Below are 25,402 nucleotides of genomic sequence, written 5' to 3'. Positions count from 1 at the left end.
ATGATACTGGGTGGTTTTAATTCAAAACCCTACTACTGGACATAGGATTGCACAAGAAAGCTCAATTGTCATTTAAAAAAAAGGTATTTAGCCTTCATGGTTGCTGAGATAAGCTTCAAAACATGAAGCAACTGCACGGTAAAAGCTCAAACCAGCATGTAATCAGAACCTACATGTATTTATATAAAAAAACAACAACCTCCAAACACTCCATTTCTTAGTGCTTAGGAATACAATCTTCGACTCAGGTGGTATCTATTGATCCAGCCTTGAAGATCTATAAATCATCAGGCACCTCCAAAACACACACAGCTATGTTTCTCCTATGCTACCCTGACTGCTTCCTGATCCAATTCCTTACCCTCTCAAACAACTTTAACTCCAACAGAAGATTATTTTTACTAAGTCCAGTCTCTTACATGCACTAAACAAGGATGTGTCCATTTTAATTTAAAGTCTTGGAAACATTTTTAGTTTGAATATCAATATCTCTCTGCTTGTCTACAGTCCAAACATGTGAAACCCGAAGAGTTTCCTTTCATTTTCAAAGCTTTACTGAACTATAAAGTAAGTGCTCAACATTTATGGTGAAAAATAGACATTACTTCACTGTAGGTAATCCTGCAGTGTTAGTAGCATAGGTAAAGAAATTGCTTTATAAAGATGAGACAAATTGAAACAGATACTTATGTATAATGAAGTTAAAGGAACAAGTTGGAATTTCCCAATTCTTGTGCATAGAAGAACCTTAATGCAACATCAAGGATTACATATTAGTACCAAATGCAAAAATTTTGTTCCACATTTTTTATTCAGTTTGCTGTGCATTTGCAGTATTTAGAGTCAACAATCTGTAAATAGTTAATGAAATGTTAACAGGAGTTCCACTCTCTAAAATGTAAGTCACTTTTGTACTAATGATTAGGAACATATTCTAGTACTGGTGGGGCTATGAAACCAAGCTACAGAGGCTTGATGTTACCAATCTATATTGTTCTTGCTGGATTACTCGGTTACAGTCTCATTATCCCATCCCTACTGAATACAGCAAGTAGTAAACTTAAGGAAATAGTTTTTCAGCCCAAAATTAACATTCTTCTTTACCTGACAGATATTTTACCTCTCCCACACTTTGGGGAATGTACTGTACAGTTATTCGGGACTGCACCAGTTCAGAGCATCTTAATCAAATTTGCACGTGCATTAAGTCTGTGTGGGACACAAACTCTGGACTCCATGCTGCAACCCTTGCTTTCTTCTATACCACCCGAAGAGGGTCTCTGTCGCTCTCTGACACAATGATGGTGATCTTATTCTCTAAGTGTGTAGCCAGCATATCTCGCAGTTCTGACAGAAAGCCTCGCTCAGTGTTACTGTGCTCACACAGAATCACACTTATCCCTTTGGCAACAGCATCCAGTACTTCATGGTGGGACATCTCTCCTGCCATAATGAGAAGAGATACCATGTAGATTAGCCATTTAGACCTGCATCATTTTGTAGTTCATTATAAGTAATATATTTTAAAAGTCTCTGCTCTTGTGGAAGAGTAGTGTTGCAAAAATGCTATGTTATTCCATTTTCTAGAATACAGTTCTATAGAGAACTATGGAAATACATTTCCCTCAAAAGGAGAAATGTGGTGCAGATTGTGATAGACTCCACCACTGTACAAGAGAGTGCTCTTTTTAAAGAATTCATGAATGTTAACTTTACAGAATTGTTTACTTTAAATGACCTCAAACACTCCATTACATAAAATTTAAGAGTATTTCCCCCACAATCCCCACCTCTGCAGGAATTTTTGCTCTTACTATTTTTCCCCTCACTTCCACCCAGTGGAGACTTATTTTTAAATTAACATTCTCAATAGTACATTAATAGTCTGATGTAGTTTTCTAACACATCTGCCCTTAGCACTAATAGAGTTATTTTTAAAAATGTTTAACTTTCAGCGTGTTATATAATCCATCTACATGGAGGGCCCTCACTCCTAAAGCACAGCTGCCGGCCTGGGGCAGCACCACCACCATTGTGTCTCTACCTCAGTTTCCCCTAGTGGACTTCAGAAGTCCAGTGAAGCTTATGTATACTGAACAGTGTTCCTTCAGGGTCCAGTTTATTTAACCCACAGCTGGAACTTTTGTACAAATTCCACCAGCATCTCTACCTGGAAGGGGAGGGGCTGAGTGAAGTGGAGTTGATGGACTAAGGTTATGTCCAGCCTCCAGGTCCCTTACCAGCAAGGCTCTCTTGACCCAGAACCCTCTTCTGGAGCCACAGCTTCTTATTAGCTAGGATGAAGTTACCCTATGACATCATTCCAAGTGAGTCTGCGTTACTATGTAGTTCTTTGTCAACAATAATAGTTACATTTTAGCATTATACACAGTATTTTAGATTGACATACAATGGCTGAAATTATCTTTCCCAGACGCTATCCAGAGACCTCCTGAGGATTTAGCCAATGAGGAACTTTTTCTACCTCCAAAGGTTAGAGCTTGAATTTACACAGCGTTTCAGACACCAAGTATCCCACTGTACCATTTAAAGCAATATTAGATACTGGAAGTGCAGTAACTATGTGCAAACACACCAGACAGTTTGCTTTTCACACAGCACTGGCTGTTAAAGGCTGTCTTGCTTATGTGATAGAATTGCCTTTCTGTATGTCTGCAGAGCACCTACCACATTTTAGGCACTAATGTAATACCAGTAATTCTAGCAGATGTTTTGAAATGTTTAACTGAAAAGTGTGTTAGAACAACGTGACATGTTCCACAAGGTGCATCTTTTGGTTTGGATTTTGTGCTGGGAGATCTGGGTTGGAAGAATGAAGGTGAGTTGCCCAGCCTTAGGAATGTGGAGCTACACCGTCCAAAAGGTGGTGGGTTTCCAGGTTTACAAGTTAAAACTTAATAGCTAGATCTAATGGTAGGAAGATCTAGTTGTAACCTGAAGAGAGGAGAGGTTCCATGTCCATCTGGCAGAATCCTCCTAACTTCTTCCACAACACCAATACACAGTCACCTACTTATCTCAGTGTGAACTGCTCACATGTAGGAAGAACAGGTTGTAAGGATGCTGGAATTGAAGCTGGGAACCAGGGTGGCAGAAAGACATGATTTTTAAATTAGACACACAAAACCAACAAATGAACATCCAGCTAATGAAACATATGCCTAGCCTCACGCTGATCACGTCACTTCCCCCACTCTTCACTTTTCTTTTTAGAATGGAAGCTCTTTGGGGTTGTAGACTGTCTTCCTCTCACATTTTGGGAGCTACTGCAATCTAGATTATAGCCATCTCCTAAAGAAAAATGCTATGTTAAGAATCTTAGCATAGGATTAAGTTTTTACTGTAGGTCTCCTCCTAGATTTAGTCCCTGAACTTTGCAATTAACTGCACCATGTGGAGCTCCTTTTAAGTCAACGGGGCTCCACGCAGGCCTGCACCCATGTGCCTTCAGTTGCAATACTGGAGCCTTGTTTTTGCTATTTATTTCTTAAATTTAGATATTTCAAAAGCCCATCTAATTTTATTCTTAATGATTAGAAAGTCGGAGCCCAAAATTTTGTTAGACTTAAATTGTTTGCATGTATATACATCTAATTCAAGCATCTACACTATAATGGGATGACTGACAAATTCCCCATGGACACTGGGCTACAATCTTGAACAGAAAGTTTCCTACATTTGACATTTTTATCAGGTTACCAGATGTTCAGTCTAGCAATGGACCTGCATTGTTGCTTGTAGGATTTATTTGTTCTTTTAGTAACTAACTGATTCCTTGCTTTTTGCAATTATACCAAATTCTTCTTCACAGCTGGATTCCTCAGCAACCAGATTGCTCTTTCTAGTGACCATTTTATAAAGATAAGTATGGAACAAGAAGTCTCATACCAGTGAGATAGAGGTCGGCTTCCACACCCTGCAGGACACTGTTCCCAGAGCCAGCACACACAGCAGCCACCTTCACGTTGGCTTCTGCAAGACAGCAAGGGCCACAATTAAACTCCCTTCCTACCCCTCAGCCTTGATGCCAGCTTCAGTACAGATAAATGCAGTGCTAACCCATGTCTTGCTCTTACACCCAATGGAAATTTGTTGGGTGCTGGGAGGGGATGTTAGTTTGGAGGAGGCGTATGGGCCACTAACTTATCTGGGAATGCAGCAAAAACCCATGGTCATTGTAAACTAGTGATGGATGGACAGCTCCTCCTCACTAGCAGGAACCTTCTCCAGTTGATGTGCGGAGAAGAGAGGAAATGTTTTCAGGACATTGCTACACAGTGGCTGGTTGTTGACCACTGCAGCTTAGTTTTCACCTGTTGAAGTGTCTTAGTAGTAATGAATAAAATGATCTCGTATGTATATGGTAAGAACAATTAATCTATTCCCCCATCACGCACACCATGTTCAATGAAAACAAAATGTTTTGGGTGACAAAAGAATTTTCAAAATTTAACACTCCTGTGCATCACCTTATGAATAATCATCCAACTTCTGCTGACTTAAGTAGGAGTCCTAGGATTACAGTCTACGCCAGTGGTTTTCAAAGTGCAGGTCGCGACCCAGTACTGGATCACGGTATGCAAGGCACTGGGTCGTAGCGGCTCTAGTCAGCACCGCCAACTGGGCCGTTAAAAGTCCCATTGGCGGTGCCTCCCAGCTAAAGCAGGCTAGTTCCTACCTGTTCTGACACCGCGCTGCACCCTGGAAGAGGCCAGCAGCAGGTCCAGTTCCTAGGTGGGGGACTACGGACTCTGTGCATTGCCTCCACCCCGAGCATCGGCTCTGAATTCCCCTTGGCCGGGAACCAGCCAATGGGAGCTTGGGGGGCGGTGCCTGTGGGCAAGAGCCGGACCTGCTGCTGGCCATTTCCAGGGTGCAGCGCGTCCCAGGAGAGGCAGGAAGCCTGCATTAGCACCTCTGCTGTGCCGCTGACTAGGAGATGCACAAGGTAAGCCCATGTCCCAATACCCTACCCCAGCACCGAGCCCCTCCAAACCCAGAGCCCCTTCCTGCACCCAGAGCTCTGACCCCCTCCCGCGCCCCAGCCCTGAGCCCACCCAAACCTGGAGCCCCCTCCTGCATCCCAACCCCCTGCACCCACACCCTGAACCCCTCATTCCCAGCCCCACTCCACAGCCCTCACCCCTGCACCCCAACCCTCTGCCCGAGGCTGGAGCCCCTCCCACACCCCAAACCCCTCATCCCCAGCTCCACTGGGTCATGGGCATCAACAATTTTCTTTTACTGGGTCACCAGAAAAAAGTTTGAAAACCATTGGTCTACAGAACACTGAACTAGGGGCTTTAAAACACTGAGCATGGTTTGGGAACACAGCTGCTAATCTCAGTAGTTTTTTAATAAGACTTGCCTTTCTCAGGGACAATACCAGGAATTAAGAACAAACTTTCCCAATTATTCAGCCTCACAAGTTATTCTGTTTGGAGGGAGGCAGTTAGGGTTTAGGACAGGTAACTGGACCAAGAGAACCTGAGTTGTATTCTAGGTTCTGCTACTGATTTGCTGTTTGACCTTGAGCAAGTCCCTTTCTCTGTGTCTCAATTTCTCCTCCCACAAAACATGCATATTGTAGGATAAATATAAAATAAAACAAATTAAAGTTAGCTTAAGATTGGTTAAAAAAAAACAACATATTTTCTTTATAGTTTGTGGCTAGTAGGGAAAAGGCCCCAGTAGCAAGTAAAAGAAGGCTATGAAAATAATTAGTATTACTTGTAGTGTGAAAAGGACCTATGGTTCCAAAAGTAACTAATAAAGAGCTGCAGTAACAAAAACAAAACAAAAACTGTCTTTAAAAAAACCAAAACAAGCCCAAACCTTCCCACTGTTCTGCTGGTAAGCAAGGCGCGGCAGAGAAAATAAAAATGAAAGGAAAAAAGGAGACTGTAAATCTTACCTAATTTAAAACTGAAAATGAGGGTAAATTGTCTCAAATTGGCTTTTAGCTAAAGTCGGTAATTGGCAATGACCGTCATTTGTTTGTGAAAGGGTATAAAAAGTAAATTCTTAAGGGGTTCATTGCTAATATCTGCCTGACCACGTTGAAGTCAACCAATATGGGTCTAAGCAGCCCTGGGATTAGCTCGCTTGTAAGCATCTTAATCAAATGCTTAATGTTTTGTTACTGTTTGGATGTAGTAAATTGCTTATTATTTAGGATTTTTAGGCATGTTTAAAGCAATTGTATAAATATCATTTGGCCTCAACAGGAGGTGCTATTGTATAACTCATGGAAAAAGATAACTCATGCTGTTTATGTGCTCTCTCCCTCACAGTGATAACCAGTGTAACACAAAATTCACTGTTAAAATTCAGACTATATTAGAAAAGGAGTCTTCTAGAGCAGGGGTCGGCAACCTTTGGCATGCAGCCCATCAGGGTAATCCGCTGGCAGGCTGCGAGACATTTTGTTGACCGTCCGCAGGCACGCCCCGCCCCAGCATCTCCAAGTGGCTGCGGTTTGCTGTTCCCGGCCAATGGGAGCTGCGGGAAGTGGCAGGCAGCAGGGATGTGCTGGCTGCCACCTCCCGCAGCTCCCACTGGCCAGGAATGGCAAACGGCAGCCACTGGGAGCTGCATGGGGCCGTGCCTGCGGATGGTCAATGTAAACAAAATGTCTTACAGCCCGCCAGCGGATTACCCTGATGGGCCCCATGCCAAAGGTTGCCAACCCCTGCTCTAGAATTTATGTAGTATAATAATTACTAAAACCAGTTCCCAGTTTTTCTTTAGACCCATCTGGTTCTAGGAAGCATATCAGTCCTACATGAGAGATAATACACCAGTAATAACCACTCCACCCACCCACTTCTTGTGTTTATGGGGCACTAATTATAGTGGAAAAATCAAACACGCTTGTGGACTTGTTTACCTAATGTCTTCCCCGTTCCCAGGGCCAGGCGTATGTAAGGCAGCCTTAGGTGGCTTTTGATTCGTTCAGTCAAGGCTGACAGGGAGACTGGCTCGCTCAGCGTGCATAGGCGTCCCATTCCAGTATGTGGAAGCAGAGGCTGCGTAGAAGTAGAAGTTTTAAAAAATTACTGTGAATGTGCTCACTGCAGCTGTTCACATCACCTTTTACTCTAACAGGAACTGACATCTAGACACCACAATGCTGAGTACAGGAGGAATAATTAAACATAGAAAGTCAGTTTCTGAGTGCTTTGCAAAAGAAAGATACAGATGATATTCCAAAGGACTAGGTAACACATTGGCCACATCTACACTAAATACTGGTTGAAGTGCTACTGTAGGTCACAGAAAACCATTTTCACAGATATAGAAAGTGTAAATGCTTTCAAGTCCCTCAAGGTCAGTGTTAAGGCAAACTGATAGAGGCATCTCAAGGAAACTTGCATTGCTGCTGCTAGTGCTGTTTCTGGTCTGCGAGTAGAGGATTTCTGTTTCCAGGGCTATCAGCCTGGTGCCTTTCACAAGCAATAACTTAACGGAAGGAGAAAGTGGTATGTGAATTCTGTTACCTTCTGTAATAACATTATTTCAGTCTTGTGATAAAGAAGGGTGTTCCGTGACAATAATGCCACCACCTCCAGCAGTGCCTTCTGGGTGCAGTTCAAACTGACTCGTGTCTGCTCCTCACCTTCAGCCCTGAGAAACAACAGCATTTTTGGTGTTTACTAAGAAAAAAGAATTTCATAATCTGTGATAGAAAGGATAGTTATTCCATTAACTAGAAGAGAAAAAAGGAGACGTGGTAACAGCCCAACGCACTACTATAAAAGAAACATACAGCGTAAGGGGAATGAGGGAATTAAGCCATACTGTTCCCATCAAACTGAATGACAAAATTGTTCCTTTCCATCTCTGCAATTGGACTGGTACCTGTAACTTCTTGAGTTACTAGCCATCTTTAATCCCAGTTTGTACTTAATATTACATTTAGATTTTGTGGAGCAAACTGAACACAATTCTTTCTGCCCAATGAAACACTACAGAAGGGTCACATGTTCTGTTTGATCTCTTAATGCCATTAGCATCCATGTTTAAAAATTTTTCCACAAAGGTTATTTTCACTGTTCTCACAAAAGCAGATTGGAATTTCAACACTTGGTAATAAAAAGGGCTTCTTTAAAAGGAAAGACCACCCATCTTGCTCGGTCAGTTCTTCTCACTCCAAATAAATTGTGAAATGGATTTGAAAATGAGATTTTTAAGGTTTCCTTATGGCACTAAGACCACTTTTCAGCTTCCACCTGGAGGTAAAGTTCAGTTTCATACAAAAAGCTATTCCCACTACATCCACACACCAGTTGGCCCACGCATTCTGCTGACACATTAACCACTCCTTATTGAGGTCACTGCACTTAAAGTTAAATAACTTCCCTCATTAAGTCCTAACACAGAAGGCTGTACCTGAGAAAGTCAGATTTATTATCAAATGCATCCAAAAGTCCACCAACTATGAACACAAAAACCAGTGCCTGAAGAATTCCCACAGAAACTGATAATAGTTAAATAATCTCGATCTCCAGTTTAAAGGCCCACTAACCCACAATGGTAAAAACTTTCAATAAGAAGTTATAACATCTTATCCAGACCTTAGATAGTCACCTGTATATTCTTTCCCATTATTGTAGTTTGTATCTTAAGAAGCACCTTTCCCTTTTCAAAGCAACAGAAGAAAACACCAGAGAGCCATGCACAGTACCTGGCAGGGAGAGTAATGAGAGATGAAATCTCTGGGATCCCTCGCATGCTAGATAGGATTGTCTCCAGGTGCTCAGTATGGTCCACACTGAATTCCACTCGGTGAGTGCCCTCAGTTGGGTAGCTGGGAGCCACTGATGGGTGTAGTGGGACAGTGGTACAGACACCTGAGAAAACAACATGCAGTACAGAAATTTAACAGCTTTGCAAAATTGTACTGGTCCACTCGATCACAGCAGACTTTATTTTTGTGACAGGTGAATAAAATAGCATTATTTTTTTCCTTATCATCATCATCACTATGGGCAAAGTAGATTTTTGTTCTTGGGTTGGTAAATTGCCATAATTATTTTGCAAGGCTGGTTTATGGTCAGACACAAGACTCAACTTATTTTTATGGTCTACAGTAACCTGTTCAACAGCTTGATGATGATAATAATAATAATAATAGCATTTCTAGTGCTTTTAATCTAAAGATCTCAAGTGCTTTATAAAGTGGGTAAGCACTATTATCCCCATTTCACAGATGAGGAAACTGAAGCACTGAGATGTGAAGTGACTTGTCCCAGGTCACAAAATGAGTCAATGGCAGAGAAAGAATTGGAACCCACTTCTCCTGACTCCAACAGTGGTCCCCTAAGCCATGCTGTCTCCAATGAACTGAATCTGTTTTAAGTACCTGTAGGCTAATACTAACATATTATTTGCATTGTGTTGTGTTATTGTCTAGGGGCCATTGTGCTAAGTACTGTACAAACACAAAGATGTACTGTACAAACACCTGCCTCAGAAAGCCAACCACCGAAAATATAGTACCAGTGATTCCTGAACCATTTTTCAGTGTAAAGAATACAAATCTAGGCGGTTTATCTAGGGGACACTAGAGCACATCCAGTGATCTGTGGTTTAAACTGTTGTAGTCAAGTTACACACCAAATGTGCTCAAATGGTTCTGTTCTCATACACTTAATAATAGAACTATAGAAATAACAGATGGAAAAGACCAATAAGGCTCATCCCCCAGAGGCTGGTGCAGGATTGTTCCTTACAATATATTTTTCTAGTACACCTCTACCTCGATATAACGCTGTCCTCGGGAGCCAAAAAATCTCACCGCGTTATATCGAACTTGCTTTGATCCGCCGGAGTGCGCAGCTCCGCCCCCCCGGAGCACCGCTTTACTGCATTATATCCGAATTCGTGTTATATCGGGTCGCGTTATATTGGGGTAGAGGTGTACTTTTTCTAGTCTAGTGTTAAATGTCAGCATACTTGCCTCTGGGTACTGGTTGGAGTGCCTTATGGAGACCCATTTGGCCAATTAAATAACACCTATCATTCATGAACATGTGGAACACTTTGCCTTTTAGTCCCAATCACGTAACCTCTCTGTAATACCTATAGCAATTGCTTACAGTTGCTTGGTAGGAAGGACAGTCTGATGGTCAAGGCACTGAACTAAGACTCAGAAAACCTAGGTTCAGTTCTCACTTCACAGGCTTCCTGCATATTTATAGATTCCAAGGCCAGAAGGGACCACTGAGATCATCTAGTCTCCTACATAACATAGGCCATAGAACCTCCCTTATATAGCTCCTAGTGTGTATCTTTTAGAAAAACATCCAGTCTTGATTTAAAAATTGTTAGTGATGGAGAATCACCTACAACCCTTCATCAATTCTTTCCAACAGTTAATTACTCTTCCTGTGGAAAAAAATGCCCTATTTCCAGTTTGATCTTGGACAAGTGACAATCTGTCCTGGGCCTCAATTCCATAATATTTCCCTATGTCCCAGACATGCTGCAAGGATGAAATCCATCAATGGTTAGGGGTGCTCAGATACCATGTGATGAGGGTCACATAAATAAAAGGATTGAAGAATGTATACATATTTAGCTGACAGTGAAATATACATGTTGTCCTTTTTGGGTATAAAAATAAGTACTTCATCATGATCTCCCATCTTTTCACTAAGGTGGAAACAAGGATGAGATCCAAGATTATGTGATCAGCCAGTGGTCCACAGACTAGTTTGGAAATTCTGCCTTAAAAGTTCTCTCTTAGGTCAGAGCTGAGTCATATTTATCATGCAATGTGGGAAAGCTTACTCTGTGGATAAATAAGAGACTTAATTTATTAACTTTGGTTTTTAGAACTATCTGGAACTTTTTACCAACATATGATTATTTAGATTACTTTAAAATTATGACAAAATACACTTTTTAAAAAATAAACTCAAATCATGCATATAAGCACATGGGAAAATTGATAAAGACGTTCCTCATAGACTTACACTGTATTGATAAAGAGTAATTTAAATTGAATATCAGTTAAAAAAGGGGTATCTCACCAAGTCCTTTGGCTAGCCAGTTATTGACTCCATGAGGTATGGCATCATATGCTGTGTGTGGAGAGTAAATGCCAACTCTGTTTTCCAAAGCCCGGATCACAAGACGCTCTTTCCAGGTTTTCCATGTTATGCGCTTGAGTGCTCGGAATATGGGTGGGTGGTAAGAGAGGATAAGATCTGCCTTCTTCTGCAATGCCTCCTGCATTACGTCCTCTGTAAGGTCATTAGTTAGGAAGAGTGTGCTCACAGTATGGGGTGGGCTCGGTTCTACCAGTAGTCCTACATTGTCCCAGCTTTCAGCCAGAGAGAGTGAAGCAAAGTCATTCAAGGAGGAAACTAGAGCTTTTAGATCCATGAAGGAGCGTGAAGGCAAGACAAGCAAAGGCTGGATGCACTGGAGAGGTCGGCGAATCAGGTGCACACAGGACAGCAGCATGCATATATCTAAAGAGGCAAAACATAATTAGGGATGTTGGGGGATAGGGAAGAAGTTTAAGATAATTCTGAGTTAAACACCAATATCTGAGCATTCAGACTGGACAATGTCCAGCTCAGGTATGAAAACACCTCCACTTGGGCAACACATTCAATATTTTTCAACAGAGATGGCAATAGAGGTGGTTTTGGAACAAATTGATAAAGTAGTAAGTCACCAGGGCCAGATGGTATTCACCCAAGAGTTCTGAAGGAACTACTACCTGTGGTATGTAACCTATCGCTTAAATCGGCCTCTGTACCAGATGACTGGAGGATGCCAAGGGCGCAGAGGCGATCCTGGGAATTAGAGGCTGGTAAGCCTAACTGCAGTACCAGGCAATTCTGTTCTTTACTACAGTTTCACCAGTTTAACAGACACATAGATGAACATGATATGTTGGGGACAAGTCAACATGGCTTTTGATCAGACTGTAACTGCAACAAGAACTGCTAGCCACAGGGGGAAAGAAAATGTGCCATTCTTTGCTCTCCAACACTGATGAACGCTGCATGTGAGATAGAGGCAGACGCTAATAAAACTCTTATAGAAGCAACCAGGGCTGACTTTAAACATATGCAACACAAGAGAACTTGGGATCCTGAACTTTTGTGGTCTTGTGCAGACTTAAATAGCAAGTCATGGGCCAAACAATCCTTCTCTCAGCTCAATGTCTTTGAAAATCTTAAGGCTGACTTTGCAAACCCCATCATAAAGATAGACTTTTACTTCATCTTCTAGTGCTGGCACTTGTCTTCCTTTCTCTACTTTCACACTCCTTTAACACGGGGGTTAGCAGCACAATGGTACCCTGCTGAACTACTGTTTCAGGCTCTCTGCAGGCTGGGGAAGATGGGGCAGGCTCGGCCATGTTCCCATGGTTTTACTGCACACCCATAAGGACTAGAAAAGCTAACTGATCTAGCAACACTGGTTAGGTAGGACAAGCTGTGGCTATGCCACCATAGGGAAGCCACTGGCAGGTCTGGGGAGCCAGGGTTTCTATAGGGAGCAGAGTCAGGGAAGACGCTATGGCAGAGTGTGTGGGCTCCGCCCCTGCCCCCAGGCGAGGGCTCCTGCTCGGGCCAGTTTGTTCAATTTGCAGCCCAGGTGCCACGGGGAAGGGCGCTATGACCTCCGGCGCCAGCCCGGCCGCGCCGGGGCAGCGTCTGCGCCTCTGTCCGGGAGCGGGCGCCTCAGGCAGCACGTCGCCTGCCACTGCCAGGCAGGGCAGCCCCCGAGATCCGGCCCGGCAGCCCCCGCGTGAGGCAGCGCGGACCCACCTACCTCGGCCCGGCTGAGACGGGCGGCGCCTCACGGAACAGCGCTCCCGCCCTGGTCCGTCTGGGAAGCGGCCCCTTCCGCTGGGCCGGCGGGGCCTGCTCCGAGCGCGGGAAGCAGGTGAGCGGGCGGCTGCGGCGCTCGGGGGCTGGGCTGGGCTGGGCTGGGCCGGGCCCCTCCTTGCAGCCGGGGCAGCCGGGCCGGAGGCCCCAGTTCCCCTGCCGCGGCCCCTCAGCTGGGCTGAGCAGCTGCTGCCCCGGGCCGAGCGGCGGGGCCTGCGAGCCTCGGCGGGCACGGGACGGGAGGCGCTGGGGCGCAGCCCCGTAGAGCCTCGTTAAGGGCTTGGCCCCCCTGCCCAGCCCTCGCTCTCAGGCTGAGCGGCTTTGTCTTTGGACCCCGTAGTACTAGTCAGCCCTGTCTGAGGCGGGAGGGGCTGGTCCCTTCCTCCATTTCCTAACCATGCCTTGTGATGGGTGGTTGCTCTCAAAAGTCCTGATGGACCATAACAGACCCCGGGTAGCCCGATTTCAGACTTCATGCTGAGGGGCTAACGGGAATTGATCCCTGAACATTACATTGGTAGTTACTCGGGTGCAAGTGATCACATCCGAATTTCGTTTATGTGCGATCAATATTGTCGTGACCACTAGAAATAGTTATTTACTATACTGGGTGCTTTAAAAGGGCCACTTTCCCAAAGCAACTATGAGCATAATTGAGTGTGGGAGGGAAAATGTAACCTTAAAAATGTGAAAGGTAATAGAGAGTTGTTTAAGAATGTTTTATCTGATGCCCAAATAAACCACAATTCCATAGTCACATAAGCGGCTAAGCGGACAAATACAATCCTGGAATATATGAGCTGGGAAATGTCATATGTACGGAGATTGTATTATGTCTGTACATTAGTGAGACTGTTGGCCACTCTTCAAAAAGGATGCAGAAAAATTGGAAAGTATTTAGAAAAAAAGCTAGGAGAATGATTAGAGGTCTGGAAAACCTTCCTTATGCAGAGGTACTCAGGAAATCATTTGTAGTTTGTTAAAGAAAAGGTTAAGAAGTGAATTGTTCACAAGTACCTGTATGAGAAGATTTCTTATAGTGAACAGCCATTTAAACTAGCAAAAAAAGACATAATGAGATCTAAGAGTTGGAAGCTGCAGCTAGACAGATTCAGACTAGAAAGCAGACACACATTTTTAACAGTGACTAATTAAAATTGTTCCAATGGTTTTTCTAGAAATGTGGTGGGTTCTCTATTGTTTTCAGTCTTTAAGTTAAGACTAAATCTCTGTTTCACTAAAAGTTATGCTCTAGCTCAAACAGAAGTTATGGGATTGATGGGAATTATTGAGAGACATTCTTTGGCCTGTATTATGCAGGAGGGCAGACTAGATCATCATGGTCCCTTTTGGCTTTAAAAATCTTTAGAGAGAAGATTCATATTGAACAGTTGCAATCTCTGCAGACTCTCATCATATGGAAGTTTTTTTCTATATATTGATTTGTTTATAAAAATACTTTGTTCTATTAATTTCTAGCTCTCTAAGTGGTGGGTAGTTATGTTATATACATAAAGTGCTTATGAACAGGTTGATATGAACACTACTGTAAAAATCCATGGTGCAATCACTTGTATACTTTAATTGACAGCCTAAAAGATTTTAGAATTTTCAAAGGAGGTGGTGAAGAAAAACTAAATTAAACATGTTTTCTTTGCAGGAAACCATCTGACCTGTCTGCATTGGGCTCCTGACAAAAAGACATGGTGAGACAGGCAGTTTTTAGATATATTTTTAAATGTTGTGAATCTAGTATTGAGAACTGGACAGCAGCTCTGTATCCCAAATAATCCCACAATTTAGTTTATGGTAAAGAACTTGTGATGTAAAGCTCAGCTACACATTTAATTGATTTCTGTCCAGTGGGCCGTGGAAAAGGGAATATGTCAGTTTTACTATTTCATGACATTAGGTAGTGTATTAGCTTTCTACTGCTAGAGCACTAAATTCAAATTCTGGTTTGGATAATGATTTTGGTCATCTCATTTGGTCTCTGTTCCCACATAAAAATGTGTTAAGGGTGTAAATACATATCTGTGGTCTGAGTACATACCTTTTAAGAATGTTAGAGTTTAAAAAATGAAAAAAATTGAAATCCAAGAAATGAAGTGTAAGGTTGCATTTCTCAAACAAGATAGATACACAAACTTCTTTTATTGTGGCTCCATAGACATCCCAGCCAATTGTCTTCCCTTCTTTCTATGTCAAGTATGGAAAACATGCACCACAGAACATTGGTTTTGTAATTTTTTCTGTTCATGTATGTCTCTACTAGTAAGTGTGATGCTTTGTCACCACATTAATATAGTTCTTTCAATGTAAGTGCTGTGATTTTGTGATCTGGGTGAAGAGAGGAAGCGGCGTGTGTAACACTTGGATAACTGGCACACCCATCTGTGTGAAAACTGATGTATCCCATTGCTTATTTTCAAAACTCTAATCAACATTCCCTCTCATATACACAAAATACATTGTGAATAATCCAGAGCACAGACTGACTCATGTGAGTGACACTCATTTTTTTCCCCCTTTCAACTAAATACTTCACATCATTTACTAATCCTTGAGAAGAAAATTGCGCTTTTCAGCCACCATCTTTCTGAGGGAGGACTATATAGGACACTTTTGCAGTCCATCCATGCTAACTCTACCAGAAAGATTGCAAGTCAGTGACATGAGGCATTTGTTCCTTCTACTATAGACTGACTGAGTGCATGTACTACCATCTCATGGAATGAAACTGGGAGGAACTTGGGTCTCCAGCATGGCTGTGCCAAGATATGACTGACTAGGCTATTTTTTCTGTCATCTTTGAGCTGAGTGTGTTGGTCTGGTTCACAGAGATGGAAAAAATATATGCAGCTGAGCTTTGTTATTACTCTGAAGAATACCTTGTTAGTTCTTTTTAATTACGGGCCTTATTCACATGAAGTCCAATCTCTTCCTGTTGACTTCCCTGGGGATGTGAGCAGGTCCATGGGACACAGTCTCTCTCCTCAGAGTGATGCTTGGCGACAGCACGAGAAAAGCTCTGAGCATTAATCTTTTATACTTGTTCCCAGTTTTACTGACAACTTTTTTATAAACTAACTTCTGGATGCAGTTCAGCTTTTTTGTGTCTATGAGATCCCATGCATAGGGGCTCAGGGAGTTCACTTAATTTAGAAACAAATCCAGATTTTGGTCTCCATCTTAACTTCACATACACAGACAGTTAGCTGGAAATGGAAATGCATTTATATTCCCAGGGTGACTAGTGAATAGAGCAGAGTTAGTAGCTCTCAGTCTTTGATTTTGAGTCAAAATTCTGGTTTAATTTTTTTTCCCTTCACCCTCAGGCTGTCACACTGCACACTGATGTGGGAGATATTAAAATAGAGATATTCTGTGAGCGAACACCTAAGGCCTGTGAAGTGAGTAATATGACAAGACTGGGACTGTTTAGTATTGAGAGGAGACAAATAAGATGGGACATGATAGAAACAAAATAATGAATGGCATAGAGAAAGTAAATTTGGGATGTTTCCATTTATCTTTTTGCATCATATGAGAACATTCAGTGAATGCGAAAAGGAACAAATATAAAACTTATACCGTGAGAACTTTTCATACAGTGCATAATTAACCTGTGGAATTCATTGCCATAAGATATCATTAAAGCCAAGAGTTTAGTAAGATTAGACATTTATATGGAAAATGAAAACACTATTATGTTAGACAGGATACAAATGTATAAAAGATGTAAACCTTCATGCTTCTAGGCATAAGCTAACCACTGACAAGGATCAGGAAGAAAACTCCTCTATGGGCAAATTATTCCATAATTGCTCATGATGGGGCTTCTTGCATCTTCTTCTTTAGCATCTAATACTGGCCGTTACCAGAGATGGGATACTGGACTAGATTGACCTGTGGGAGACTAGTGTAGGACCTGCAGTGGGACCAGGATCCCATGAGTTCTACAGGACCCGCTGCCATAGTAACAGGAGCGGGATTAAAAATAGTCTCTAGTATGGCATTTCTTATGTTCCTAATTATGGCCCTGAACCCAAAAATATTTACACATGCTTAATTTTAAGCAGCAAGAGTAGTTCAGTTGACTTCAGTTAGACTACTCACAGCTCCTAGAGTTAAGTACGCACATAAATCTTTGCAGAATAGGAGCCTAGCTATGAAAATAGGTTTATAGGACCCTCTATCTAACTCAGCTTCCTAACAAGTGACCCCACTTTGTAACGTTCTGTTACCAGTGTACATGGAAGAATAAAAAAGATAAAATGAGTTTAAAAACAAAAAGGGGGGGGGGAATTGTCCATCTTACCTTTTTTCTGGTTTGTTGTTTTCTTTTTATAATTGTTATTTATTTTATTTTATTTTTATTTTTGTAAAACTTTGCCTTTTCCTAAATTAGTCTTGAGCAGTCCCTGTCTGAATATAAATAAAACACTGGACTATATAGAGGACTGTTTTTTTTCATGTAATGTGACAAACTATTTGTGTCCATTAGATATTTTTTCCCCTCTATATAGTATATGTAGGAAACCACCAATCCTGATGCATTGTTTTGGTGTAAAAGGTTTCAGTCTACTTTTTATTGTTACTGGCACAGTTTGTATTTTTGGTAAGTCTTTGAGGAATAACGGAGAGGTAATGAGGGATCATGGAGAACTGACTTTTTTTTTAAAAAGTCAATTTCAATAACCAGAAGCAGTCTGAGATAACAGAGTGATAGCATAGTACGCCCACAATACAAACCAAAGCTGGAAGGGTTAATTTTAATCCTGTCACCCTTGAGCATTCCTCTCAGAATAACATAATGTGTCCAGCACAGAACATGTTACTTCTGGACTGCTTCTTAATGAGCACTCTTGCCCTTCCTATAGAACTTCCTGGCTCTTTGTGCTAGTAACTACTACAATGGCTGCATATTTCATCGGAATATCAAAGGATTCATGGTACAGACAGGGGATCCAACAGGTAAATCCTTCCATCAATGTCTGGTATATTCAGCCCTTTTTCAAAGGTGGGAGGCAAGATAAGTAACACAACACTGTACTGATGAGAGAGACTTCCATGATCTGGGTACTCTTCTATGGAAAGATTTCGGATAAGTTGCTATTCACTCTGGATTTAAAATATTAATACTAGTCATAAGCTAATTACATCTTCAACTCACTGTATACATTTTAATCCTCTCAATCAACATTCAGGTTTCAGAGTAGCAGAATGTTGATTCTTTCAATCAACATTCTGTGCCTAGTATTATCTCCATGATCATTTGCCATGATTTGACAGCTAATCAGTGGGAGATCCAGCATTTGAATGCAGAGATTCCTGTTTTCCATGCTTGTGACCAGGTCACACTGCCTCTGAACACTGTCTGTGTAGCATTTAGGACTATGATCCAGAAAGTGTCTGCTATTTAAAGGAAAGTCTTGTTCACTTCTATTGCTGTTTGCCATCATATTGATTTGAATTTGGGACTATCTCAGTCTCTTGTTCTCCTGCTCTAAGTTATTATTTATTTAAATTGCAGTAGCACCCATATGTTCCAATTAGGATCAGGTCCTCGTTGTTTGTACAGCACCTAACACACACATGAAAACCTGATTCCCTGCCTCAGGCAGCTTACAGTCTATCTAGAGTTTTAACTGTACCTTAAGATACCAATATTCTGGTTCAGATTTTTCTGAAAATGACTGTGATTGGAGATTCTTTCTCAACCCATCCCTGTCACTACTTCCTCAGGCTCTGGGAAAGGAGGTAACAGCATTTGGGGCAGGAAATTTGAAGATGAATACAGTGAACACCTAAAGGTATTTCTGTGCTCTTCAATATACTTTTGTTGTTTCTTCACATGAATTCATTTTCAAGAGCAAGAGATGATCAACGTTGTGTAGTACTGGGATTAAATGATGATTTAGAAAATATGTTAAAGTCCATGCCCACAGTAAGAGAATAGGAGGCTTGTTATTGAAGTGGGATACTGGAGAGTTTCAGTAGTTTGGGGAATTTAGAGTTAGGGGTGCTTCTCTCTGTGGAGGGTGAGATGGGGAAGTTTTGTATTGGTCTAAGGTGTTTGTCATGCATCCTTGGGAGGGGGAAAGGGAGGCATTTGATGTGGTAGAGTCAGATCGGAGGGGCTAGTTGCGGATCATGAAGGAGGGTTTTGGCAACTGGGAGGGAGTCAGATTTTGTTGTATATTTTAATAAAGATTGGGAGTCAGAATGCTAGGTAACTAAGCCCTGGCTGTCGGCTGCAGTCATGCATTCACAGAATACGTATGTATGCATTTTCTTCCATTTCTACCTCTCTTTCAGCACAGTGTCCGTGGTGTCGTTTCCATGGCAAACAATGGCCCAAACACCAATGGATCTCAGTTCTTCATTACATATGGCAAACAGCCACACCTAGATATGAAGTATACTGTCTTTGGGAAGTAAGTGACCCAGCAGTGTGCCTCCTCATGATACAGTGTGAAGGGCAAGGATACATCAGGGCAACTGTAGTGGAAACCTATAGTCCTGTTACAGCAGAAACCTGTAAAAGTCTTGGCTACATAACTGTGAACTGTGACTGACTTCTTTAGATACTACATAAGTTTTGTTGTACTGTATTTTAAAAGACACAAGCAATGTATTTTTCACTTTTAATTATAATTGCCCCTTTAAAATAGCTGAATATCTTTATCACCCAGGCACACACTAGTTTATTACGTAGAATTGTTCATGGACACAGCCAGTGAGAGTCTCAAGATATAGAAATTACAAAATGAAGTAATTCTACCACAAGTCAATATTTTATGAAATGTGCTGCAATTAATTTTTCATGGAAAATTTTTATAAATTATAGCATTACAAATGTGTAGCCTGATCTGCAAATCCTTTTCTCTCACAAGTAGTCATACTGAATTAAATAGACTTGCTTGTATGATTGGACCTCTAATTATTTTTCTTGTCTGATGTTGTGCAATGAGGGTCTGAATGGCATATTTTTGGTACACCGTGTGTGCTTTACCAACTACACTGTAAGTCCAATTATACTGCAATTGGGCTTATTTTAGCTTCTGAGAGATAAGAACATACATGTTGATGGCCCCAAGAGAACTCGGAAGTCAGAGATTTAAACTAACTTACTAAAACTGAAACTTTCCTTTAAAATATGTATCAAAGAGTAGCTTTCCATGGAATCTGACACTCAGGTTGAATAGAAAAAGGAAAAAAAACCTGTGAATTATTGTTGGTCCTGTTAATGAGTGCTTGGGGGCTACTGGCATATATTTCTTTTGGGAAAGAGCATTGATATGCGTGGCATTTTGGGGGATGAAACTTTAAAGAATTACAAGGACTATATATACAAATTGAAAAGAAAAAAGTAGGTCCAACTTGGGGCCTGTTAGTATTGACGGTGTCTTTGTAAGTTTCTCTCTTTTGGTTTGTAGCATTTCCCTCTTTGGTCACCACTACAATTTTGCATACCAGTCCTCCTTTTTATTTTAAAGGGAGAAATAAACCAGCATGAGATGTTTTTGAGAGCTGAATATTTAATTTATTCACATGAAGTGAGGCTTCATGAATTTATCCTAAGAGTTTGGGGGATGAAACTATTAGGAGAAACACTGCTTTATCTCCCTTTGCATTTAAAATTGCTCAACTGATAGAAGTCTCGTACTGCTTCAGTTGCTTTTTCTACATCATCAGAACAGATAGAGATTACTATTTTTGGAGGGGTGAGGTGGGGGGCGGGTTGGCTCCCTTTAGGTAATATTTAAATCATGAGTTTTTATAGTGACTTAGTGCTCCAAACTTTTTTTCTAACATCACCTCCTTAAACACACACAAAAACAAGTCCCTAAAGGGCACATATGTTTCAAGGTGGCTTTAGCACTGTGGTTGGCAAGGGCACATGCCATGCCTTGCAGAGCCATTGGCCATTATCTTTGAAAACTCATGGTGATCTCGGGAGGTCCTGGATGACTGGAAAAAGGCTAATGTAGTGTCCATCTATAAAAAAGGGAGGAAGGAGGATCTGGGAAACTACAGGCCAGTCAGCCTCGCTTCAGTCCCTGGAAAAATCATGGAGCAGGTCCTCAAGGAATCAATTTTGAAGCACTTTGAGGAAAGGAAAGTGATCAGGAACAATCAGCATGGATTCACCAAGGGCAAGTCATGCCTGACTAACCTAATTGCCTTCTATGATGAGATAACTGGCTCTGTGGATGAGGGGAAAGCAGTGGACTTGTTATTCCTTGACTTTAGCAAATCTTTTGATACGGTCTCCCACAGTATTCTTGCCAGCAAGTTAAAGAAGTATGGGCTGGATTAATGGACTATAAGGTGGATAGAAAGCTGGCTAGATCATCGTGCTCAACGGGTAGTGATCAATGGCTGCACGTCTAGTTGGTAGCCGGTATCAAGCAGAGTGCCCCAAGGGTCAGTCCTGGGACTGGTTTTGTTCAATATCTTCATTAATGATCTGGAGGATGGCGTGAACTGCACTCTCGGCAAGTTTGCAGATGACACTAACTCTGGGAGGACTGGTAGATACGCTGGAGGGTAGGGAAAGGGACAGAGGAACCTAGACAAATTAGAGGATTGGGCCAAAAGAAATCTGATGAGATTCAACAAGGACAAGTGCAGAGTCCTGCATTTAGGACGGAAGAATCTCATGCATTGCTGCAGACTAGGGACGAGTGGCTAGGCAGCAGTTCTGCAGAAAAGGACCTAGAGATTACAGTGGACGAGAAGCTGGATATGAGTCAACAGTGTGCCCTTATTGCCAAGAAGGCTAACAGCATTTTGGGTTGTATAAGTAGGAGCATTGCCAGCAGATCGAGGGACGTGATCATTCCCCTCTATTTGGCATTGGTGAGGTCTCATCTGGAGTACTGTGTCCAGTTTTGGGTCCCATGCTACAAGAAGGATGTGGAAAAATTTGAAAGAGTCCAGCAGAAGGCAACAAAAATGATTAGGGGGCTGGAGCACATGACTTATGAGGAGAGGCTGAGGTAACTGGGATTATTTAGTCTGCAGAAGAGAAGAATGAGGGGGGATTTGATAGCTGCTTTCAACTACCTGAAAGGGGGTTCCAAAGAGGATGGATCTAGACTGTTCTCAGTGGAAGCAGATGACAGAACAAGGAGTAATGGTCTCAAGTTGCAGTGGGGGAGGTTTAGGTTGGATATTAGGGAAAAATTTTTCACTAGAAGGGTGGTGAAGCACTGGAATGGGTGACCTAGGGAGGTGGTGGAATCTCCTTCCTTAGAGGTTTTGAGCAGGGGGTTGGACTAGATGACCTCCTGAGGTCCCTTCCAAATCTGATATTTTATGATTCTATGACTATACAAGGGAAATTACACAAAGTGAGGCCAAATGCACAAAATAAACTTCCAGCATTTAAATCAATATTTTTTCCTCTGATCTTTCAGTTATAGTCAACTACACACAGGTGTTACTTTTTTACCTACTGTTGTTACAAGTATCCCAGAGAAACATGGTGTTTATATTGATGTTGTCCTCTTAGTGTTTTGGATGTTTCCTTACCTCTTTCTCAGATGGTCAGAGTAACAGTTGTTTAAAAACTTGTAAGCTGTCTATTAGTGTTAAGTTGCTTTCTCATGTCACCTTTCCAGCTTGGACAGAAACCCAGAAGTATAAACTCTACCTCTAAATTTATCCTGCAGTAAATCAGTATCTAGGATGTCCCAGAGCTATCAGATTTATGTGGTCAGTAGTGGTTCTGGTAGTACCATTCCTGCCTCTGTGTCAGAACATTATTGATTAGAATCTGTCATCTGGGGGCTGATTCCCCAGTCAGAGGACATGAGTAATTCCCAGTGAAGTCCAGTTTGATGAGTATCTTGCTAGTGTAGTTTTAAATGCCATGATCAGTCTGACCAACCTCTCAGGAATCCACTCAGGCACTTTATAGCTATGGAGTGAAAGGGTTGGGATGAGTTGTGATATCGCAAAGTCAATGGGAGTTACTTGTATCCTGTTTGTGGGGAGGAAAAATCATAACCCAATTTGGGTTTAATATTAAGTGCTGACAGGGCAGGGCAAAGGAGCATCCTTTAAATGGAACATTAGATCTCTCTGGTTACCCAAGTGGAAATTAAAAGGACTGTGGCATCCTCCCGAGAGTCATATGTGGCCACTCAAAATTCTCTTTCACAATAGGTTATGATGTCCAAGGGACATTAAACTACTAGTAAACTCATAATGGCTATCTTACTTCCTTACTCAGTCCTTGCATTGCAGGTATCTTAATTCACTGTAAAGTGCTTTGTAGTACCTGGACTATGAAAAGCAAGGTGGGCCTTTCATTACAAGAGAATTCTCATGATTGTTCTGCTTTCTTTCCAGGGTAATTGATGGTCTGGAGACCCTAGATGAGCTGGAGAAGCTCCCGGTGAATGAGAAAACCTACCGACCTCTTAACGATGTTCACATTAAGGACGTCACAATTCATGCCAACCCTTTGGCTTCATAGACATAAAGTGCCTGGACAGATTCCTGAGAAGCTGGTCAGACTGACTGCTAATCATAGTATTGAAGTGACACTAAAAAGGTGTCAATTTGGATCAGACCTTTACTGCTTGAATGCAGGATTTTCAGGAGCTGACAGAATCAGTCAGGGTCCAAAGGGGTGCCTCAAACTGGCTCTTCTAGTTCTAGCTATTCCAGACAATCTGCCAAGGCTCTGATTGTGAACTTTTAGTTTACTTTTTGTACATTTAAGATAAAGGGGAAAGAATCTTTTTAAAAATATATTTTTTTCAATCCTTTGTTTTTTGTCTTAATATAACATCAGTTAAAATTAGGGCTGTGGATTAATCGCAGTTAACTCATGCAATTAACTCAAAAATTAATCATGATTTAAAAAAAATTAATTGCAATTAATCACAGTTTTAATCACACTGTTAAACATTAGAATACCAACTGAAATGTATTAAATATTTTGGATGTTTTCTTACATTTTCATATATATTGATTTCAATTGCAGCACATAATGTAGAGTATATTATTTTTTATTACAAATATTTGCACTGTAAAAATGATAAACAAAAAATAGTATTTTTAATTCACCTCATACAAGTACTGTAGTGCAATCTCTTTGTGGTGAAAGTGCAACCTGCAAATATAGATTTTTTTTGTCTGTTACATAATGGCACTCAAAATCAAAACAATGTAAAACTTTAGAGCCTACACGTCCAATGAGTCCTACTTCTTGTTCAGCCAATTACTAAGACAAACAAGTTTGTTTACATTTACAGGAGATAATGCTGCTCTCTTCTTATTTACAATGTCACCAGAAAGTGAGAACAGGCATTTGCATGGCACGTTTGTGGCCAGCATTGCAAAGTATTTACATGTCAGATATGCTAAACATTCGTATGTTCTCACTTTTAGGTGACATTGTAAACAAGAAGCAAGCAACATTATCTCCTGCAAATGTAAACACATTTGTTTGTCAGAGTGATTGGCTGAACAAGTAGGACTTATTGGACTTGCAGGCTCTAAAATTTTACATTGCTTTATTTTTGAATGCAGGTTTTTTTGTAAATAATTCTACATTTGTAAGTTCAACTTTCATGATAAAGAGATTGCACTACAGTACTTGTATTAGGTGAATTGAAAATACTATTTTTTGTTTTTTTTACAGTGCAAATACTTGTCATAAAAATAAATATAAAGTGAGCACTGTACACTTTGTATTCTGTGTAAATGAATTCAATGTTTGAAAATGTAGAAAACATCCAAAATATTTAAATAAATGGTATTCTATTATTAACAGTACGATTAATCACAATTAATTTGTTTAATTACGCAATTAATTTGTTTACTCGCTTGACATCCCTAGTTAAAATCTTTGACCAAAACGTCATATTGCTATTCTTCTGAAGTTTTCCCATTAAATCCTAACCTACTGTAACAATTCTTTGGAAAAACTGGTACATTATTTACCTTGCTTCTAGGTGGAACCACTCTCATAGAGCTTTTTGGCTTGTGGGTTAAAGGTTCTGCACAGAGAAGCCCTGCCTTTCATTTCTCCTGCTGTGTTGAAGTCTGCCAACTTCTCCAATCTACCCAACAGGAAGATCATAAATAACTGCTCCTCCCTCCACTATTACCGCTGAAAATTGAAATAACTACTTCAATTGTTAGATGAATACATGCAAGGAACATTTGTTCAATAGAAAATGTATAAGTAGTTTAGCTGACAATTCACAGCCAGTCCAAAAATCAGACTTTAGTCTTGTAATAGGAAAGTGTGACCTGTAATGCATCACCTGGGCCTGTCCTTAGCTAATATATAATAAATCTATGACATCCATTGCAACTGTGTACCAAAGAAGGCATGTCTAGTAGTGGGGCATACTAAGCACTCACTTTCCATCTAAAGTGCAATTATAGCATTCTCTCTCCTCCTGCACAGCCCTTAATACATCTATTACAATACTAGTAGTACTGAACATGATAGTGTGACTTTCTAGTGTACAATCCAGACTAATAAGTTCCTGTGT

At 41.2% G+C, this 25,402-nt stretch overlaps 2 protein-coding genes across 4 annotated transcripts; one reads left to right on the top strand and one right to left on the bottom strand.

The window, feature by feature from the left end:
* Nucleotides 1-770: 770 nt before the first annotated feature.
* NIF3L1 (NGG1 interacting factor 3 like 1) lies at nt 771-12,953 on the bottom strand. 2 transcript variants are annotated; one of them, XR_004647742.1, is made up of 8 exons: nt 12,820-12,953; nt 11,058-11,501; nt 8,708-8,873; nt 7,521-7,647; nt 6,911-7,049; nt 3,910-3,993; nt 2,241-3,312; nt 1,325-1,443 (listed from the first exon to the last, which is right to left on the bottom strand). XR_004647742.1 is itself a non-coding variant. In XM_034786444.1 (7 exons), exons 2-7 carry the CDS (start codon nt 11,491-11,493, stop codon nt 1,259-1,261), a joined length of 1,137 nt encoding a protein of 378 aa, XP_034642335.1. In that variant the 5' UTR covers nt 11,494-11,501; nt 12,820-12,953; the 3' UTR covers nt 771-1,258. The 2 variants fall into 2 exon arrangements, 1 of the variants encoding a protein (XP_034642335.1); XM_034786444.1 differs by lacking the exon at nt 2,241-3,312 and having other exon boundaries at nt 771-1,443.
* Nucleotides 12,796-23,662, top strand: PPIL3 (peptidylprolyl isomerase like 3). 2 transcript variants are annotated; one of them, XM_034786445.1, is made up of 7 exons: nt 12,796-12,933; nt 14,536-14,581; nt 16,214-16,288; nt 17,759-17,852; nt 18,624-18,691; nt 19,197-19,315; nt 23,241-23,662. In XM_034786445.1, exons 2-7 carry the CDS (start codon nt 14,579-14,581, stop codon nt 23,365-23,367), a joined length of 486 nt encoding a protein of 161 aa, XP_034642336.1. In that variant the 5' UTR covers nt 12,796-12,933; nt 14,536-14,578; the 3' UTR covers nt 23,368-23,662. The 2 variants fall into 2 exon arrangements, with proteins under 2 accessions (XP_034642336.1, XP_034642337.1); XM_034786446.1 differs by lacking the exon at nt 16,214-16,288.
* The last annotated feature ends 1,740 nt before the right edge of the window (nt 23,663-25,402 follow it).

Source organism: Trachemys scripta, chromosome 11 (assembly GCF_013100865.1).
Source record: "Trachemys scripta elegans isolate TJP31775 chromosome 11, CAS_Tse_1.0, whole genome shotgun sequence".
Taxonomy (NCBI): Eukaryota; Metazoa; Chordata; order Testudines; family Emydidae; genus Trachemys; species Trachemys scripta.
The sequence above is the reverse complement of the archived record's forward strand: the minus strand, read 5'-3'. Positions and strand labels throughout refer to the sequence as shown.

Excerpts from the sequence above, each read along its gene's own strand:
- NIF3L1 (XM_034786444.1), bottom strand. The coding sequence starts at position 11,493 with ATGCTGCTGTCCTGTGTGCACCTGATTCGCCGACCTCTCCAGTGCATC. Across the intron at positions 7,050-7,520 it reads AAATAATGTTATTACAGAAG|CCTCTGCTTCCACATACTGG; the intron begins GTAACAGAATTC and ends ACTTCTACGCAG. Across the intron at positions 3,994-6,910 it reads GGGAACGGGGAAGACATTAG|AAGCCAACGTGAAGGTGGCT; the intron begins GTAAACAAGTCC and ends GCTGTCTTGCAG.
- PPIL3 (XM_034786445.1), top strand. Across the intron at positions 16,289-17,758 it reads GAACACCTAAGGCCTGTGAA|AACTTCCTGGCTCTTTGTGC; the intron begins GTGAGTAATATG and ends CCCTTCCTATAG. Across the intron at positions 18,692-19,196 it reads AATACAGTGAACACCTAAAG|CACAGTGTCCGTGGTGTCGT; the intron begins GTATTTCTGTGC and ends CCTCTCTTTCAG.